At 33.9% G+C, this 21,862-nt stretch overlaps 1 protein-coding gene across 3 annotated transcripts in view; it reads right to left on the bottom strand.

Moving 5' to 3' along the window:
- FSTL5 (follistatin like 5) overlaps positions 1-21,862 on the bottom strand; it is a gene marked incomplete at both ends in the record, with an annotated part of 542,883 nt that overhangs the window by 46,842 nt on the left and 474,179 nt on the right. For all 3 annotated transcript variants that reach the window (XM_082611409.1, XM_082611410.1, XM_082611411.1), the window contains one exon: positions 12,428-12,577. In XM_082611409.1, coding sequence (XP_082467535.1) covers positions 12,428-12,577 — 150 coding nt within the window. The remainder of the gene's footprint in view (positions 1-12,427; positions 12,578-21,862) is intronic.

The following is a 21,862-nucleotide window of genomic DNA, read 5'->3' as shown; positions in this document are numbered from 1 at the left end:
TGTAAAAGGATTAAATGCTCCAACCAAAAGATACAGACTAGCTGAATGGATACAAAAACAAGACCCATATATATGCTGTCTACAAGAGACTCACTTCAGATCTAGGCACACATACAGACTGAAAGTGAGGGGATGGAAAAAGATATTCCATGCAAATGGAAGTCAAAAGAAAGGCTGAGTAGCAATCCTCATACTAGATAAAATACACTTTAAAATAAAGACTATTACAAGAGACAAAGAAGGACACTACATAATGATCAAGGGATAAAATCAAGAAGAAGATATAACAATTGTAAATAGTTAGCACCCAACATAGGAGCACCTCAATACACAAGGCAAATGTTAACAGCCATAAAAAGGGAAATCAAGAGTAACATAATCATAGTAGGGGACTTGAACACCCAGTTTTCACCAATGGACAGATCATGCAAAATGAAAATAAATAAGGAAACACAAGCTTTAAATGATACATTGAACAAGATGGACTTAATTGATATTTGTAGGACAGTCCATCCAAAAACAACAGAATACACTTTCCTCTGAAGTGCTCATGAAACATTCTCCAGGATAGATGATATCTTGGGTCAGAAATCAAGCCTTGGTAAATTTAAGAAAATTGAAATCATATCAAGTATCTTTTCCTAACACAAAGCTATGATACTAGATATCAATTATAGGAAAAACTCTATAAAAAATACAAATACATGGAGGCTAAACAATACACTACTAAATAACCAAGAGATCACTGAAGAAACCAAAGAGGAAGTGACAAAATACCTAGAAACAAATGACAATGAAACCACAACAACCCAAAACCTATGTGATGCAGGAAAAACAGTTCTAAGAGGGAAGTTTATAGCAATACAATTCTACCTCAAGAAAAAAGAGACACCTCCAATAAACAACCTAACCCTAAACTTAAAGCAATTAGAGAAAGAAGAACAAAAAACCCACAAAGTTAGCAGAAGGAAAGAAATCATAAAGATCTGATCAGAAATAAATAAAAAAGAAATGAAGGAAATGATAGCAAAGATCAATAAAACTAAAAGCTGGTGTTTGAGAAGATAAACGAAATTGATAAACCACTAGCCAGACTCATCAAGAAAAACAGGGAGAAGACTCAAATCAACAGAATTAGAAATGAAAAAGAAGTAACAACTGACACTGCAGAAATACAAAGGATCATGAGAGATTACTACAAGCAACTATATGCCAATAAAATGGACAACCTGGAAGAAATGGACAAATTCTTAGAAAAGCACAACCTTCCGAGATGGAACCAGAAAGAAACAGAAAATATAAACAGACCAATCACAAGCACTGAAATTGAAACTGTGATTAAAATTCTTTCAACAAGGGCTTCCCTGGTGGCACAGTGGTTGAGAGTCCGCCTGCCAATGCAGGGCACATGGATTTGTGTCCCGGTCCGGGAAGATCCCACATGCCATGGAGTGACTGGGCCTGTGAGCCATGGCTGCTGAGCCTGTGCGTCCGGAGCCTGTGCTCCGCAATGGGAGAGGCCACAACAGTGAAAGGCCCGTGTACCACAAAAAGAAAAAAAAAATCAACAAACAGAAACCCAGGACCAGAGGGCTTCACTGGCGAATTCTATCAAACATTTAGAGAAAAGCTAACAGATATCCTTCTCAAACTTTTCCAAAATATAGCAGAGGGGGGTACACTCCCAAACTCATTCTACGAGGCAACCATCACCCTGATACCAAAACCAGACAAAGATGTCACAGGAAAAGAAAAAGAAAACTACAGGCCAATATCACTGATGAACATAGATGCAAAAATCCTCAACAAAATACTAGCAAACAGAATACAATAGCACAGTAAAAGCATCATACACCATGATCAAGTGGAGTTTATGCCAGGAATACAAGGATTCTTCAACATACACAAATCAATCAATGGGATAAACCATATTAGCAGATTGAAGGAGAAAAACCATATGATCATCTCAACAGATGCAGAAGAAGCTTTTGACAAAATTCAACACCAATATATGATAAAAACCCTCCAGAAAGTAGGCATAGAGGGAACTTACCTCAACATAATAAACTACATATATGACAAACCCACAGCCAACATTTTTCTCAGTTGTGAAAAACTGAAAGCATTTTCACTAAGATCAGGAACAAGACAAGGTTACCCACTCTCACCACTATTATTCAACGTAGTTTTGGAAGTTTTAGCCACAGCAATAAGAGAAGAAAAAGAAATAGAAGGAATCCAAATTGGAAAAGAAGAAGTAAAACTGTCACTGTTTTCAGATGACATGATACTATACATAGAGAATCCTAAAGATGCTACCAGAAAACTACTAGAGCTAATTAATGAATTTGGTAAAGTAGCCAGATACAAAATTAATGCACGGAAATCTCTTGCATTCCTATACACTAATGATGAAAAATCTGAAAGAGAAATTAAGGAAACACTCCCATTTACCATTTCAGCAAAAAGAATAAAATACCTAGGAATAAACCTACCTAAGGAGACAAAAGATCTGTATGCTGAAAACTATAAGACACTGATGAAAGAAATTAAAGATGACACAAAGAGATGGAGAGATATACCATGTTGTTGGACTGGAAGAATCAACACTGTAAAAATGACTATACCACCCAAAGCAATCTACAGATTCAATGCAATCCCTATCAACCTACCAATGGCATTTTTCACAGAACTAGAACAAAAAGTTTCACAATTTGTTTGGAAACACAAAAGACTGCGAATAGCAAAAGCAATCTTGAGAAAGAAAAATGGAGCTGGAGGAATCAGGCTCCCTGACTTCAGACTATACTACAAAGCTACAGTAATCAAGACAGCATGATCCTGGCACAAAAACAGAAATACAGATCAATGGAACAGGATAGAAAGCCCAGAGATAAACCCACACACATATGGTCACCTTATTTTTGGTAAAGGAGGCAAGAATATACAATGGAGAAAAGCCAGCCTATTCAATAAGTGGTTCTGGGAAAACTGGAGAGCTACATGTAAAAGAATGAAATTATAACATTCCCTAACACCATACACAAAAATAAACTCAAAATGCATTAAAGACCTAAATGTAAGGCTAGACACTCTAAAACTCTTAGAGGAAAACATAGGCAGAACACTCTGTGACATAAATCACAGCAAGATCCTTTTTGACCCACCTCCTAGAGAAATGGAAATAAAAATAAAAATAAAGAAATGGGACCTAATGAAACTTAATAGCTTTTGCACAGCAAAGGAAACCATATCAAGGCAAAAAGACAACCCTCAGAATGGGAGAAAATATTTGCAAATGAAGGAACTGACAAAGGCTTAATCTCCAAAATTTACAAGCAGCTCATTCAACTCAATGTAAAAAAAACAAACAACCCAATCCAATAATGGGCAGAAGTTCTAAATAGATATTTCTCCAAAGAAGATATACAGATTGCAACAAACACATGAAAGGATTCTCAACATCACTAAGCATTAGAGAAATGCAAATGCGAACTACACTGTGGTATCACCTCACACCAATCAGAATGGCCATCATCAAAAAATCTACAAAAAATAAATGCTGGAGAGGATGTGGAGAAAAGGGAACCCTCTTGCACTGTTGGTGGGAATGTAAATTGATACAGCCACTATGGAGAACAGTATGGTGGTTCCTTAAAAAACTACAAATAGATCTATCATATTACCCAGCAATCCCACTACTGGGTATACCCTGAGAAAACGATAATTCAAAAAGAGTCATGTACCAAAATGTTTATTGCAGCTCTATTTACAATAGCCAGGACATGGAAGCAACATAAGTGCCCATCAACATATGAATGGATAAAGAAGATGTGGCACATATATACAATGGAATATTACTCAGCCAGAAAAAGAAACGAAATTGAGTTATTTTAGTGAGGTGGATGTACCTAGAGCCTGTCATACAGAGTGAAGTAAGTCAGAAAGAGAAAAACACATACTGTATGCTAACACATATATATGGAATCTAAAAAAAACTTGTTCTGAAGAACCTAGGGGCAGGACAGGAATAAAGACGCATACTTAGAGAATGGACTTGGTGAGGGAAAAGGGTAAGCTGGGACGAAGTGAGAGAGTGGCATGGACATATATACACTACCAAATGTAAAACAGATAGGTAGTGGGAAGCAGCCACATAGCACAGGGAGATCAGCTCAGTGCTTTGTGACCACCTAGAGGGGTGGGATAGGGAGGGTGGCAGGGAGACGCAAGAGGGAGGAGATATGGGGATATACGTATACGTATAGCTGATTCATGTTGTTATAAAGCAGAAACTAACAAACCATTTTAAAGCAATTATACTGCAATAAAGTTGATGAAAAAATTTTTATCAGTATTCCTTGAGGGGGTGCACCAACTACAAATAATTTAAAACTGATTCTACACTGGTTATGGACCAGTTGTGTCAACTTATATAAAGATGGGTTATTTTGTCAGACCGAAGTAGTGAGAATACCAATAAAGATACCCTGAACTTGAAGTTTAGCCTTGACATGAAGGAGCAGTGAAACACAGCTTGTGTATCAGTCTGACAAGGAGAATACCAGCTGGCTAATTAAGTGAACCTAATTTAAACTAATGATGTAGATTCTCAGGATAATGTGCTAACGGCTAGAGGAGACTGCTGATGACACTTAACAATACCCAATGTGTTACAATAAGACACTTCTGCATCCAAGCAGAACCTGATTTTGCTCCACAGAAGACAAAATGAGGTCAGTTGTTTACTAGTTACTCTTTTATGCAGGAAATTATCACCTGCATGCCACTCTTACAAAAAAGTATTAATGGCAAGAAAAGTAATAAGCATTTGATGTTTAGAGCAACACCAAGGTGATGGATTTCATTAAAAATGTGTTATCTTTTATTTTTAAGCTGCACATAGAAATGATATTAATGTGTCCACTGAAAACAAATATACCCCTATGGTAAGAATTTATCATGAGGTTTGTAAAACATGTTGTCAAGAAAACATTTGCCATTTAAAAGTAAAATGTAACAATGTTCAAGTTTTTAAAATGTTTTGTGCTAAAATTACACACTTAATACCAATTCTCACATTCAAATATATACAAAAGAAAAAAGAAAGTCAGAAATATAATTTCATAGATAAGGTCAGTATAAAACACTAGGGATCGACTTTAATTGGACTGAAAAAGAAAACTTGAAAGAGTAAATTTAAATAAGTTTACTGTTCTTTTTTTCTCTCTTTTTTTTCTACTTTTTTTTCTGTTCAAAAAGAGGACAATTTGATTTTGGACTTCACTGTTCCATCTCTCTGTCCACCCTATAAAAAATTCTATACTAGTTTCTATCATATTTTGGAGATGATTAAATTTTGATTATAATTATTATTCTTAGTTGCCACTGTATAATATACTTAGGCTAAAATAAAGAAACAAACAGAGGTACAGCACACAACCAGGAAGTATAACTTCATTTGGATACAAAAAAGGCTGACTTGAGTTAGCCTCTGTTGAGAAAAGGTATCAGATTGAGAAAGGATGCTTTACTTTTCACAAAACTAACTTTGCACCTTGCAGGTGACTTTGAGTGTACTCCGTCCTTGCATATAAATAAAGCTTTAAATCACAAATGAAGCAGTTTACCTTTATTTTTTTAAATAGCTAGAAATATTCTTTCCTTAAATAGTTTTAAAACTTGAATTAATTGGATTATTAATTTATAAATCATAAGTCTCAACACCTACATCTGTTAAATCTATCATTTACATGTTGTTTTTAAATTAGGAAAAACTTTGAGGGAATTTAGAATTCTAAGAGATGGCCTATTTTCAAGTATAAAAGTAGAGTCATTAGGATATTCGTAATTAACCTTTAAGCATGTACTTTCAAGCATTAAAATTCACATACTCTAAGGTCATGTTAAGACAAATATAGGGATGTGTTATTTCAGCCAACAATGAGTAGACTTATGGAATTTCATCAACTAAAGAGGCTAACAGACTGAAATTATACATGGTTACAAAAAAAAGAATTTAGAGAAATTCAAAGATAGAAAACTTTAATTTTTTAAAAGCTATTTTTATGGAGTATATACGTAAAATTTTAGGTTGATATTTATAGTCAACAATAGTTCTCAGAAAATAATGTCCCTTTCAGAAAGATGGCTAGACTGAATATACCCAATATGGAAATTTTCATTTTCTAAACTAATTTGGTCTCTAAATATCTATAGAATAGATCATTGCAGAACGTCCCAAATCATTGCAGCTGCTACTTCACTCTACTTCTTTCCAGGGAGGTATTCAAGCACCCCTATAATTCAAAATGTTTCTTTTTATTGACAGAAGGGCAATATTCAATACCATCCCATACCTCCCCAGAGTTGTGTGGGCAAACCCATGACACAGTACTGCCTTTTTGATCCAAGGATTAAGTGCCCACATATTTCCTACAATAGGGAAGTCTCTGTTATGTTACTCTCCGTTGTACTATTCCCCAAATGGAAGGCAGCTATAGAAAACTGAGGCAATAATGTTGATAAATGGTGGCACGAGGCAAGATGCATGAAGACAGGGTTCAGATTTGTTTTTGATAGCTGACAATCTGAGAATATGCAGAGACTGTATATAGAGTGGGTAGAAAGGGTAAAACAGGAAGTCAGCCATCAAGACAGTGAAAATACACATTTTAAATTACTACCTCTCATCAAATTGCTTGCTAAAATGTTACTTTAAAGTTTGGAGGAACTTTCACCTCTAATTCCATCTGGGACAGAATTTTCTGTTTTAGTACTCTTAAATCAGTTCATTTGTCATAAAAGTGTTCCTTTTTGATTACTTCTTGGATTTTATGTTACTAACTTATATTATCTCTTTAATTCGTTCTTTCTCACTACATTTCCAAATTTACTACCATGACTTTTACTTTAATGCTTTCTTAGTTCCTTTTACTCTCTGCTAGCATTGTGGTTATTGTTATCTTCTTTTATTCAATTTTAATAGCATTAACCATGACTTTTGTCCTTGTTCTTTGGCAAAATTCTGTTTCCTTTTAATTAGTCTTTTTTGAATAAATCAATTTTTACCTTTTATATATTCATTTCATTGTACCTGTATCTACATATATTTTTACTTTCCTTCTTTCATTTACGGTATTGTGATTTTCTTCAGCTAAATTCTAAAATTATATAGTTAAATGTTTTATTTTCAATCTATTATTTTTTTTTCATTACAGTAACACAATTCCTTCAAAGACAGTCTTACTTGGATTCAACATGTTTAATCATGATTATCAATATTACTTGTTATTGATTTTGACATTTCAAATTTACTTTGCAGTTTTTGATAGCTTAGCACTGTGTCAGAGAATCAGTATGAAATGATTTCATTAATATTTCTTCAGGCTAAATTTATAACCCAGCATGTGTTCATTTTCAAAAATGTTTCCTTTAGTGAATGCTATAGTTTGAAGGTTTGTGTCCCCCTAGAATTCACTTGTTGTAATCCTAACCCTCAAAGATGATGGGCATCTGGGAGGTGATTAGGTCATGATGATGGAGCCCTCATGAGTGGGATTAGTGCTTTTATAAAAAAGACCCCACAGAGATTGCTTGCCCCTTCCTCCATGTGAAGACACAGTGAGATGGCAATGGCTATGAAACAGAAAGATGGCCCTCAGCAGGTCATGATCATGCTGCCACCTTGATCTTGAACTTTCCACACTCAGAACCTTGAGAAACAAATTTCTGTTGTTTATAAGCTACGCAGTGTGTTGTATTTAATTAAAGCAGGCTGAACGGTGATATGAAGTGATACTGAAAAGGTTTAGAAAGTGAAATATTTAGTAATAATGTATATTTAATTACTGCTGGATGCAAAAATTAATACATGTATCTGTTAGTTCAAGCATAGTAATAATGTTCAATTTGCATATAGTATTAATTTTGTCTGTTGACTTATCAAGAACAGAAGTATCAACTATTTCTCACTTACATCAGCTTTTTTGTTTTGCTGTTAGTATATGGCTAAATTATCTGGAACTGTCCTTAAATTTCAAATTTTATTTTTTCTTATTTTTGGGGTATATCTCATAATCTCCATATGGCTAGATTTTCATTATTTGGTCCATTACTTTTTATTATCAGCTATTCCTTTACTCCATTCTCAGTTATTATAATTATAAACATATTTGGTTTTATTCTATAATTTTGTTTAAAGCTTTTTGTCCTGATTTTTCCATTCTTACTGTTTTCTCTTTCTTAATTCTTCTTTTCCTACTGTATTTAGGAGTAAGTTGTCCATTTAGTTCTATTTTTTTCACAGACAAATACAGTACTTAAGACACAGTTTCTTGAAATATTAATAAACATACTTAATGTGCATAGGTAATCCATAATTACTCCCATTCTTAAATAATACAAGAAACCTTAATATATATATTTCAAATAATATCAGCCCTTTCCCTGCTTACATATTGTTGTACAATATTTAAACATTTTTTTTACTATTTTAGTCCTGTGTTTTCACTCTTTTAAAAATTTCAAACTTAAATTCAGGGAATATCATTATTATTGACAGTTAGTATTTTAATAGATCCTATGTTTACCAGTTTACTCGCTCTCTATACATCAAGTTGAACTGCTTAATTTTCCTTATTCCTGAAGCATATAGTTTTCAGTTTCAGTTTTGTTTAAATTTATTTTGTTGGTAAAGTCTATTTTTTTGTATCTGATACAGTAAATAAATTATATACTTTTTCCCACTGACCATATAATATCAGAGTATATTTTATTTCCACTTAGTCCTTTAATAATATTATTTCACTTTCTTTTGGTGTCCATTATAGCTATTGAGAAAATAGCTGCTGTTCTCATAGTACTTTATCTCCTATTTTTAGATCTTCCTTTTGGCTTTATGTGTGGCTGTGTCATGTTAATATATTCATGTACTGATTTATTTCCCATTTGTTTCATTGTCCTTTCTAAATCTGAGAGTTTACTGTATTATATTTTATAAGTTGTATAATAAAGAATAATACATAGTATATGTATATAATAATATATACAAATATATACTATATATAATATATTACATATACACATATGTTATATCTATTATTATATACATATACTATGTATTACTCTTTATTATATTACAGAAAATTCTCATTCATTTTGACCTAATTACCATTTCCCTTTTCTTTCTATTATCTCCTACCAGAATTTATCCTTTCTACTGTTAATGTATAAATAAAGTCTGATATTTTTAAATACATTTGCTTCTCATTATTAATGGCATTTGTTCTATAAAGTCACCACAAACACTGAATTTCTGAACACTGAACCACTGCTTCCATAGGAAATGCATAGTTAGGTTCCTATCAGTTTCTGGTCACAAGATTTTCATCATCTGATCAATACATATCCTAATTTCATGAGTGTTTCTGCACAGAGAAACGTTATTTAATACATATTGTTCATTAATTAACCGTAACATTGAGGACTTCCCTGGTGGCACAGTGGTTAAGAATCCGCCTTCTAATTCAGGGGAAACGGGTTCGAGGGCTGGTCCAGGAAGATCCCACATGCTGCAGAGCAACTAAGCCCGTGCACCACAACTACTGAGCCTGCACAGGCTCTAGAGCCCGCGAGCCACAACTACTGAAGCTCACGCTCCTAGAGCCCATGCTCTGCAACAAGAGAAGCCACCGCAATGAGAAGCCCACGCACCGCAACAAAGAGTAGTCCCCGCTCGCCACAACTAGAGAAAACACGTGCACAGCAACAAAGACCCAACACAGCCAAAACTAAATAAGTAAACAAATAAATAAATAAATAAATTTATATTAAAAAAATAAACCAGTAACATTGAACTCAGGACCATACAGCGTTAGGACTCATGACTGAATGAAGCCCACCGTTAGGCACACCACGGCCTTCCTTCACAAGCGTTTCAACACGACACTTGCAGGACGTTTTAAACAGCAAAATTGTCCTTGAAAACACAATAGTAAATAGCCCGTGAAAAAAACACTTGTTCACAGTATGAAAGCTGAACCAAAATAGTCAGGGTGTCTCCTTGTCCAACCTGAGCTGGGAACATTTACTTCAGGTCACACATTTCTCCTCACTCTGCACAAGTCCCTGAGTGTCTGCAAAACACCATATGTATTGATTTTGTGGTTCTAAATAAATTCAAGAGAGTGAGTTTTCAATACAATATCATCAAACAATGAGTATCAACTGTAATCGATTTTTCTGCAGCGAAAAAAAAAAAAAGAATAACACTAGCTCCATGCAAACAAAATGACCTCACAATTATCATGTAGCCAGACACAGACAGTGAATACTGTATATTTCCATCTCTGTAATATTCAAAATTAGGCAATACTGACTTATGGTGACAGAAAGCCACATAATGATTACCTTTGGATAGGTAATTACTAGAAGGGGTAATAAAGCATAATTATTATTTTCATAACAAGATCACATGGAAAACCCATTTGGACTGAGGCTCAATTTTCTAACTTCTAAAAATGTGTTAGATTCTTATCTGAAAATATCCACAATCATAATTATATTGTAATATTGTTTTAATATTTTAAACTTGTATAATGTCTTTTATATTCTACTATTTTATAGGCATTATAGACACTTTGAAAAATAATATAATTGATGTGATTTTTTTACCATTGCATGAATGTTTCATTATTGATATTTTCTATTAATTTTAAACTTTACTTCATTGTCTGAAGATGGAAGTTACATGAATAATAAATGATGTTAACTTTTCTCACCTTTGAATATCTAGTAGGTAGTACATATTCAGTCAGTGTAGGTTTCTAGTTTGAACACTGAATTTAAAAACCAGCCTGATTATTCCTGAAAGAACATCTAGTAGCTAACACATGCTAACTAAAGAGTCTTAATAATCCCTGACTGAATGCCTATAATTCGCTGGCCTATGTTGCAGCTGAAATCAAAGTAAAATCAACCTGGTCAAAAATCAAGCAGTCTCAAAGACAGATACATAGGAAGCAAAATAGACAGAAAAAATATGTTCTCACAGAAGATACTGGACCATTAGATTGGATGTACAGGGAACTGTGTAACCCTGGAGGCCTTAGAATTTTCTAGTAGACAGTTATTTATCCTTCTACTCATGACTCTTCTGTTCATTCTCATATTAGAAACTGAACCACTGGACTAATTATCCATTGTAAATTTGTAACCCTGGAGATATCAGAGCTTTCTAATAGAAACACTTTTGATTCTTTTATTTGTAATACCAAACATATCTTATAAAAGGCAATTAATGAATGTATACAGAATGGATAGATGGGTGGATGAATTCATGTGAAGCTGTTAAGAACTCTTAGAATGAGAGGCCCTGATTTTGAACTTCTTAACACTTTTTTTTGGTTCTAGTCAGGAATCAACATTAGAGGGACTAACAGCTACTCCAAATTCAAACCAATATTGATGCAAAAGAAAAAAAAATCTCTGTAAATATAAGAAATGGTTAGATTCCTGTGTCTGTCAGAATTTTGATAGTAAATAGCACTTCTATATTCCAGACTCTGCCACAAATGCTTTGTATGCATAAACTGGTATAATCCTTAATATAACTTTCTGAGATATGTACAGTTATTATTCCATTTAACATATTATACATATCTCACAAAACTATTTAAAGTTTGTTTCCTTTGAGCTAAGAAGCCATAGATCCTAACAGTCAAAGGCTGAGATACTGGAGCCAGACTGCCCGGGCATAAATACTGCACTGCCCCTTGATTGTTGTAAGACTGAGTTCTAGTAGACTGTCCGAGATGGACAGTCTTAGAAAGAGCAGGGCATAAAATAGGTGATGGCTCAAACCAGAATAGTTTTTCATAACCATGACCATGGCAACATGGAAAAATGACATGGCAAGGCATGTTATAGGTGTTGTCCTCTGTCATTGACCTATGCACATATTACTTGTTTTACTACTATAGTAAAACCTACTAAGTTAATATTATCCAGTAAGTCTACTATTGTCTCAGCCTTTGTTAAGAATCACATGAGAAAGATATATTACTCTTACTGTGATGGTAACTAGGAATACCTTAATTGGCCTTGGACTGGGACGCTCTTTGCTCTAGACAGAATAAACAATTGTGAGGATGTTTTTTGTGTAACTGGTCATGTGGGAATTATGAGATATTCATGGAATCTAATTGTTGAAAACAAAAGCTATTTCAATTATTTCTTTAATTCTTTAGGCTCAAGGAGCAGAATGAGAGGACAGTTTGTAGAAAATGTGTATATTTTCTAGTTATCCAAGTAATGAAACAAGTTATCAATGGCAATCAACTGGCAATGCACGAGTTACCTGGTAAAGTCTATTACATTAAGTTAAATAGTCTTCAAAGCCACTTTCAAAAGGAGGAGTCATTCATACCTGAGTAACTTTTTGAGACTGCACATCAACAAGAAGGACTCTGTCCAAAGTTGGCTGTGCTACATAAATGAACTTGTCCTTGACATTGACAGCTGTGGCCCACACACACCTCTGGACTTCATCTCCTTCAGCTTTGGGACAGACTTCATCCTGTAATTTAGAAAATAAAAATCAAATGAATATCTTAAATGATAACATGGATATAGCCATATTATGAGTAACATTAATGTTTGATGCTCTACTACTTTTAGCATCAAAAGTTTTATATATATATGTTATATATTCATATGTTACATATTTATATATTTAGATTTATGTCAAATATATAAATATATAAAGAGTTAAATCAAATAAAACAGTATATAGTGCATATTTAAATTCATTAAATTTGTATAGGAATCAGTGTGAAATAACCCTTAAAATACATTTTATTAAGCCTTTCAATGCTTATTTATAGTAACATATAGTCATTTCATTTGTCACTACCTATTCTTAGCTCAGTAACTGCAGAAGTACATAATAAGTCGACTGTTTCCTCCCAAATCCCCCCAATCTCAGACTTCTTTACCAGACATTATATGCCACACTAAAGTATATTTAGAGCTTCTCAAAACCTCAAGAGCTGCCCTCATAGCATATTCATGGACTTTTTAAAAGCTACCAAACCCACTACACAAGACTGAAGGAGTCTTCTACTTTGTGGAGAACCAGAAACTTAGAAAAATGATAATAAGGTAGTTACTCGAAATGGTTATTTTATTTTCAATTTGGTATCAAGGTCAAATTTTATAAAGTCCTTTAAGCTGCCTAAGCCCTTTTCATTCTGCTCCTTTACCCTAGAACTACCTTCTGGTTAATATTGTGTAGTTTGTGCTATATGGTCATAAAGGAGGCAAAAATTATATTCTATTTCTTCCTTCCAACATTCAGTAAGTGAATGTTGAAGGGATACGTAAGGCTTTCTGATTTGTATGTGCAGACACATGGCGATTAGAAGAAATGTCATTTAGCTTGTTATTTTTGTTTCAGGTTTTTCTTTTATTCACTGGTCTGTTGGTTTTGTAATTCTCTCAATTTATTTGTAGCTAGAGAAACCACTGAGAAGAGAGATTTCTTGAACTATACATGAACTATATGTGTAAAGATAAACACTTACTTATATAATGATAATAATAAACACTGATTCCAAATATGTCACTTGTTTTATGGTTTACGCCTGATCACTGATTATCATGTTTAATTCATTGATTTGTATACTCCAGTTAGTAACTCATGAGCTCAATTAGAATACTCTCTTTGATCTCTAATTCAAACCAAAACATTTATTTTTCAGCAGATATACCATCCACAATATATATTTAATAATCATAAAACAAAATCAACCAAATTTTCATGGTCAACACCACTTAAGCATTTCTTTCAATGAAAAGATAATACTGACAGCACATAAACCACATTTGTCTTTTAGTAACTAAAATGACTACCACAATACTCTTCTAAGGCAGCACAACCATAGTAGGTGTTTTTTCTTGCTTGCATAAAACTTGGAAAATAATGCAAAACCCAGAACACTTTGGAATGATAAGCTTAGGACGTAGTTTGCTGGGGTTTTTTCCCCCGAAACTTCAGATCTAATTCCAGAGGACCTGGAGGATCCACTCATTTTTAAGATCCAGTCCAGAAGTTACCAGATTCACTAAAATATCAGGGACATATAACACCAGGGAATTGTAGTGTTCTCTGAACAGTTCAAGTGTGACAGGCTTCCAGGACATAAGCAAAAAAAAAAAACCGGAAAACTAAACATCAGGTGTATATTTCTGGTAGTTCTGGGGGGTTTGAATGAACTGCATTTCATAGAATGCACCACAATACTACTAAGATGACCACCAGTGGTGTCCATGGCACTCGTCAGCAGGCAACACAAACCTGAAGGCAGAAATCTGTCCTCAGCACATGCCCAGAACACAGTACAATATTTTACCTTCATTCATCAATTCACTGAAACATTTTCTACACCAAACATTTTTCTTCAGAAGTATTGGGTTGGTCAAAAGGTTCGTTCAGTTTTTTTCTGTAAGATGCCTCTAGTAGCACTTAGTTGTCTTTAACTTCATTCAAAACAATTTTGTTAGATTGTACTGTGACAGCTGTCATATCAGCGTGCATTTTAAAAAAAAATCAAAATTGGCGAACTTGTGTGGAGCTGTTTTAATATTGAAGATGTAAGAAAAAAACAACATTCTTGGTATATCATGCTTTATTATTTCAAGAAAGGTAAAAACGCAACCAAAATGCAAAAAAAAAAAAAAGATTTGTGCAGTGTATAGAGAAGGTGCTGTGACTGAACGAACATGTCAAAAGTGATTTGTGAAGTTTCATGCTGGAGATTTCTTGCTGGACGACGCTCCACAGGTAGGTAGACCAGTTGAAGTTGATAGCAATCAAATCGAGACATTAATTGAGAACAATCAATGTTACAACACGCAGAAGATAGCCGACATACTCAAAATATCCAAGTCAAGTGTTAAAAATCATTTGCACCAACTTGGTTATGTGAATCGCTTTGATATTTGGTTTCCGCATAAGTTAAGCAAAAAAACCCTTCTTGATTGTATTTCTTCATGTGATTCTCTGCTGAAACGTAATGAAAACGTTCCGTTTTTAAAACAATTTTGACTGGCAATGAAAAGTGGATACTGTACAATAATGTGGAATGGAAGAGATCTTGGGGCAAGTGAAATGAACCACCACCAACCACATCAAAGGCTGCTCTTCATCCAAAGAAGGTGATGTTGTGTATATGGTGGTATTGGAAGGAAGTTCTCTATTATGAGCTCCTTCCGAAAAACCAAACAATTAATTGCAACAAGTACTGCTCCCAGTTAGACCAATGGAAAGCAGCACTCGATGAAAAGCATCCAGAATTAGTCAGCAGAAAACACATAATCTTCCATCAGGATAACACAAGACCTGATGTTTCTTTGATGACCAGGTAAAAACTGTTACAGGTTGGTTGGGAAGTTCTATTTCATCTGCCGTATTCACCAGGCATTGCACCTTTGGATTTCCATTGATTTCATTTTACAAAATTTTCTTAATGGAAAAGATTTCAATTCCCTGGAAGACTGTAAAAGACACCTACAACAGTTCTCTGCTCAAAAAGATAAAGTTTTGGGAAGATGGAATTATGAAGTTGCCTGAAAAATGGCAGAAGGTAGTGGAACAAAAGGGTGAATACGTTGTTCAATAAAGTTCTTGGTGAAAATGAAAAACGTTTTCTTTTATTTTTACTTAAAAACCAAAGGCACTTTTCGACCAACCCAATATCTTGAACATCTTTGACAAGAACCAATTTCACGAGACTCAAACACTACCTAACATAAGTACTTGAGAGGCATGAAAAGGTGGGAAAAAGTGGGACCTAAGGTTGATGAAAGGATCTGAATATAGGAAAATTGTTTACAAATTCTTTGCCGTTGTGTAAAAGCTCCTAACAAAACCTGTCAAAATAACAGAAAGCGTGAGTAACCTGACACTAAACTGTCAGTCAAAAAACAACTGAACCAGGAGAAATTTCCACCCCTCTGTTTGCTACAAAACTGTTCAACAGTAAAATAAACTGCTCTGCTGGGAATTATTTCCTATTTGTAGGCTGTCCCTATAAGATGCCCCTGACCAGACTCACAATCATTTTTACAAAGCCATTAAAATTTCCTGACAGTCACCCTGAATTTTCTTTGCTTTGCTTCAGGCCATTATTGCTGATTATAGTCTATTAGGTCCCATTTTACAATAGCACCTCTCTTTTTTCAGATTACATAGATTAGTATTTATTTCTGTGGATAGGAATAGTAGGGGAATATTTTTCACATGCATTAGGCATTCAGTGGGATAAAAGGAAACTAAAATATACAAGAGATGCAAAAGAAGATTAAGATAATACGTACTGATGAGGAAAATTGTCAGAAATTATATCAAAGAGTATCACTCAATCATTTTTATAGAAATGTATACTGCCTTTGAGAGTTAAAGGATTAATAAGATTTTAGAGCTAATGAAGATGAGTCAATAATAAAAAGGTAATTCTAGCTTATAATTAGAATTTATTTATTTCCCTTTGGGTTACTTCCATATTTCATTATGCAGTTCCTATTTATGTATTATCTTCTTCCAAAATTTTAAAGAGATTTAAGATTAATCTCTAGTGATGATGGAAGTTTTGATTTAGCAATTAAAATAGTGTTGATGCTGCCTGATTTGCTAAACAGAAGTTATAGTTCGAGTAGATGGATATATATATACTCATCTTCTATAGGACTTGGTCATTTTCATATATTGTATTGATGGCCTATTAAAAACACTTTCCCCTTAAATCTCCAATTTCCCATCTTTCTTTCCTCCTTTTCTTCATAGTCCACCTCTGTGCCATTCATGGTGAGTATGAATGAATTTGTCACAAGCACATCTGTTTACCTTGCATCCAACTCAACAAGTTTCTGTCATTATTCCTTCCTCGCATCCTTCTCTCTAATCATGGTTTGTCCACTATCTTTTGCCTGAAGACAGAATCTGCCAACATTTAAATTATAACTTTAGTTATGTCTCCAGGTGTGTTGGAACATGCACATGCCCTTGTAATTTAAGTAAACATTATTTGGATTCACCTGCTTTCCCTTTCAATAATCCAGTTAATTCTCTTTAGACTTTCAACAAGCTGTCAAGAACCTTAATTCCATTTCTTGACCTTTCACTCTAAATTGCTCATACTTCAAACTTGCTTTCCAGATCCTGTCTCTTCCAAAACAGAGTTCTTGAAGAGTCACAGAGAGCTTCAGATCTTCATTTCTTGTTGGGGAACATTTATTGAACACTTATTATGTGAAAGATATCATGCAAAGCTCTGTTTGGAAATAAAAACATGAATTTGAGTGAATGCCTGCTCTCAAGTTGCTTATAATTTCTGCCATATTTAGCTGTTTCAGACTCTTGATTCTTCCTGGAATGTTTTTTCAGTCTTGTAAGGCGAGGATCAGCAAACCATGATCCCAGGCCAAATTCAGAGCACTGCCTATTTTGGTAAATGGCCTAGGAACTACGAACACTTTTTGGTATTTTTTAACAGTTGAAAAAAAATCAAAAGAAGAGTACTATGTTGTGATGTGTAAACATTATCTGGTATTCAGGTTTCCATAAATAAAGGTTTATTGGAACACATCTGCACCCATTCGTTTAAATATTGTCTATCTCAATATCAAAAAAGCAAACAACTCAATTAAAAAGTGGGCAAAGGACCTGAATAGGCATTTTGAAAACATACAGATGGCCAACAGACACATGCGAAGATGCTCAACATCACTAATCAGCAGGGAAGTGCAAATTAAAACTACAATGAGCCATCAAATCACACCTGCCAGAATGGCTATCTTCAAAAAGACAGCAAAAACAACTGTTGGCTAGTATGTGGAAAAAAAGAGAACCCTCATGTGGCGTTGGTGGAATTGTAAGTTGATTCAGTCACTATGGAAAATCATATGAAGCTTCCTCAGAAAATTAAAAATAGAACTACCATACAATCTAGGAATTCCACTTCTGGGTATTTTTCTGAAGGAAACAAAAATTATGTTAATTTGAAAAAATATACACACCCCTAGGTTCACTTCAGCACTAAGTGCAGAAATAAGTATACAACAAATCAGGTGACCTAAGATGTACACACCCAATTTGGGTACCACATTGTGGGTTCACCCAAGGATAGTATACAGATGCTCCTAGATACAGAGTGAACTACTGCGAATGAATGTTGTGTTACAGGTGGAGAGAGAGAGGGTTTGATGTTTGATAAATATGTAAACATACCAGTAAATCTGAAAACTCCTAGACGTATTGTCAACCTGGTTCTTTCACTGATTGGGACCGGGTCATTAACTATTGAACATAAATTGGTTTCAGTAGTTCTCATTGTTTAACTTTACTGCTTCTCTACCTATCAGGTTCCTAAGACTGGCAGGAGAGTCTGCTTTCTTGGAAGTAATTGAGAATTGGGAGGAAAGAGAACTTTTGCAAAAAGGAAAAAATAAAAAATAAACCTTACTTAAAATGTATAACTGTATTCTTTGTTGTTTTCCAACAAATGGCCTGTTCTCCAGCTAGAGCGTTCTTATCAAAATTTTATTAAAAAATCAATGATTTTCCACAGCAACTAAAGAACGCATCATGCATTTTATTAATCAAATTCTTTTTAATCTACATTTGGTAGCCATATTTCCAAAACCTATATGGCTCATCCTAATTACTATGGGTCTTACTAATTTTCTTCTTGTCTGAATTTTTGTAGCATTTATATTTGGTGCCACATAATTTGGCCTTTAATCAGGTACTATCATTACTGCCTAAAAAGTTAGCCTTTGCTATTCCTGTATTTCTACATTTTATAGACATACTGGGGAAGGTACAATATTTCCTCAGTAAATACAAGTTTAAATGTCACTTATCATAGAAAAAAAAGGACAGGGGATCAAAAAGTGTATATTTCTCAAACATGTTGTTAAACACTATTCCATGTCATCCAGAATCATTGAGAAACCGAATTCTAGAGCGTCTTCAAAATATGGCCTGTGGATAGCTGCCTGTTGGCATATTGTTCCTTACCAAGCTGAGAATAGTACAGAAATGGAAAATAACCATTTAGAATCTTTTCTAACAATTTGCCATTGCCGTAATAGCCATGAGCATGATCAGTGGACCCATCTCCTTTAATAGGGTTTAGACAAGCTTGGGTGTGTCAGGCGTGCCTGGAGGGTTCTTTTCCACAAATGGTTTAAGAAGCTCTGATTTTGAGCTTTCTTTTCTTTTCTAGCTCTCTCTCTCTTTTAAATAGCTTTAAAATACATAAATATCGAAAACTGTTGCAATCTGAGTCTACTGAGATAAATAGAAAAGTGAATGAAACACTTGACAAAATAATGTTCACTTTAATAAATGCAATGTTCAGTTTATCATGAACCAAAGAAATGAAACAACGGTTCTTTGTACTGAACTGGAATGTTTAGATTACGATTTCCAGGATATTTTTTTGATAATCATGAAGAAATATATATATATATATATAAGGTTGAGCTATTTGTGAATACACTAGATATAATGTATTCTTTTAATCTTGCTTTGCAATATAAAAAAAAACCCTAGGTCTTACAATAGCACGTTAAACAATTTAATATCCATTGTTATCTCCCTTACTGGACCATTTCTTTTAAAGGCAATGAGGTTAAGTTACTTTCGTCAATTTTTAGTCAAGATCACTGCTTATAACCCAAGTGATACAACTGCTTATTTCTACAGTTAGATATATTCAATTTATCTAATTCTATTTCCCATTTCATTTATGAAAATGTCATAAAAAAATCTAGTTCATATTAGTCAAAGCATAGGTAGTCATGGAAATTTAGGGGCTGATTTGCCTTAATTTGGCCTATATAAGAAAACTGTCAAATAGTATGATTTTGATTCTAGGATATCAATGGTACAAAGACCACAGTAAAGAAATTTTCATCCTTTCTTTTAACATAAGGAGAATGCATTTATATCCTCCAGTGTTATAACAAAAATGGAGCAGATAACACTATACAATCATAAACTGAGGACTGATTTCTCTTTAGCAGCAAAATATTAGAAAGATTAAAAACACAGGCTTTGAGGTCAACCAGAATTAGATGTAATCCAGTTTTACACACATATTAGCCATGTAAATACTCCTTTTAAGCTTTGTTTATGTCACTGGTATAATATCACCAATCACATAGGATTATTATGTTTGTTAAATGAAATCATGTTTGAAAAGGTCAAATGGTCAATAAATGTTACCTGTTACTTTCCTATAGAAAATTCACTATGGGATACATTTCATGAAAACTATAATAGTCTACACATTTTTCATCCAAATATATTTTTTTTCAATTTCCCAAAATGTTTTGGAGGGAAGTTCACTGTGTATATTTAAGAATTTCAAAGAGTTTCTTTAAATACAGAATGATGGTTGCATTTGTGGTCAGGAGAACTTATTTTTCCCTTTATCACTTGGCAGTTCTATGATATTGAGCTAATTATTTGTCTTTTCTCATTTCCTTATCTAGAAATTGAGAGGATTAAATTAGAATTTGTCCATGGTTTCAATAAAAGAAAAAAACAAAAACAAAGCTATCTGAATTACTTCTACTCTGCTTAAACAGAAAATATTTTACCAGTTTATAGAAATATTATATTAAGTCAACACATGTTGTTGCAAATGGCAGAATTTCATTCTTTTTATGACTAATATTCCATCATAAAAAATATAAATATACCACATCTTCTTTATCCATTCATCTGTTGATGGGCAATTGGGTTGCTTCCATATCTTAACTATTGTAAATAATGCTACAATGAACATAGAGGTTCATATATCTTCTCAAATTAGTGTTTTCATGTTCTTTGGATAAACATCCAGAAGTGGAATTGCTGGATCATACAGTAGTTCCATTTTTAATTTTTTGAGGAGCTTCTATACCGATTTCCACAGTGGCTGCAGCTATTTACGTTCCCACCAACAGTGTAGGAAGGTTCCCTTTTCTCCATATTCTCACCGGCATTTGTTATTTGTAGACATTTTAATGATGGCCATCTTGACAGTTGTGAGGTGAATAGCCAATTTAAAAGTAAATAAATTTGTAGAGTGTTAAATTTCAAATGTCTGCAAAGCATGAGAGAAAAAAGAACTCTAGATCTTTTGTCAGTGCAGGACTGAATGATTTGTGTTTCGATTCTCCTGGTTCTTGTAAATGAGCCCGAATCCTGGCTGGGGGTTGGTCCAGGGGTCAGTGGGCACTGAGAATCCAGGGGCAGGGACTTAATGACTTTTGGAAAAGGCATAAACTTGAATAATGGCGAGACAAATTAAATATCAAGACCATAGGTTTCACATTAGGTCCAAGAACAAGTAAATAGAGTTTGGCAAAATGTCCTTTGAATTGAAAGCTAACATTAAGCACTAAAGAAATTAGACAAATATGGGGAATATCAGGAAGTGTAAATTATATGGACCCACAAGGTTCATGAAGGATCAACTCAATTAAATGGCAGTTTAGATAGTTGGAATTAAAGAATTAGTTGTGTTTAATTTCATTCCCCAACGTGTTGAAGATTTGATTTGTACAGGAGCAATGGTGATCTTTCCTAACTTTATTTAACAAAGCACAATTGGTAAGTTGGTTAGATAGGGTGAAAATTTATTATTAAAATAATCTTTTCTTATCAGATAACGCATGAAGTTAAATGACCACACAAGAAAAGAAGAAGAAGAAAAAAAGTATGTAAACCTCTCCTTAAAATGTTGAAAAGCTCATCAAAATTATGACATCACTATGAACACTGATGGATATCATGGAAAGATAGAGGTTA

This window comes from Mesoplodon mirus, assembly GCF_964341445.2.
Source record: "Mesoplodon mirus genome assembly, chromosome: 2".
In the NCBI taxonomy this organism is placed as follows: Eukaryota; Metazoa; Chordata; class Mammalia; order Artiodactyla; family Ziphiidae; genus Mesoplodon; species Mesoplodon mirus.
This window is presented reverse-complemented; position numbering and strand designations above follow the sequence as displayed.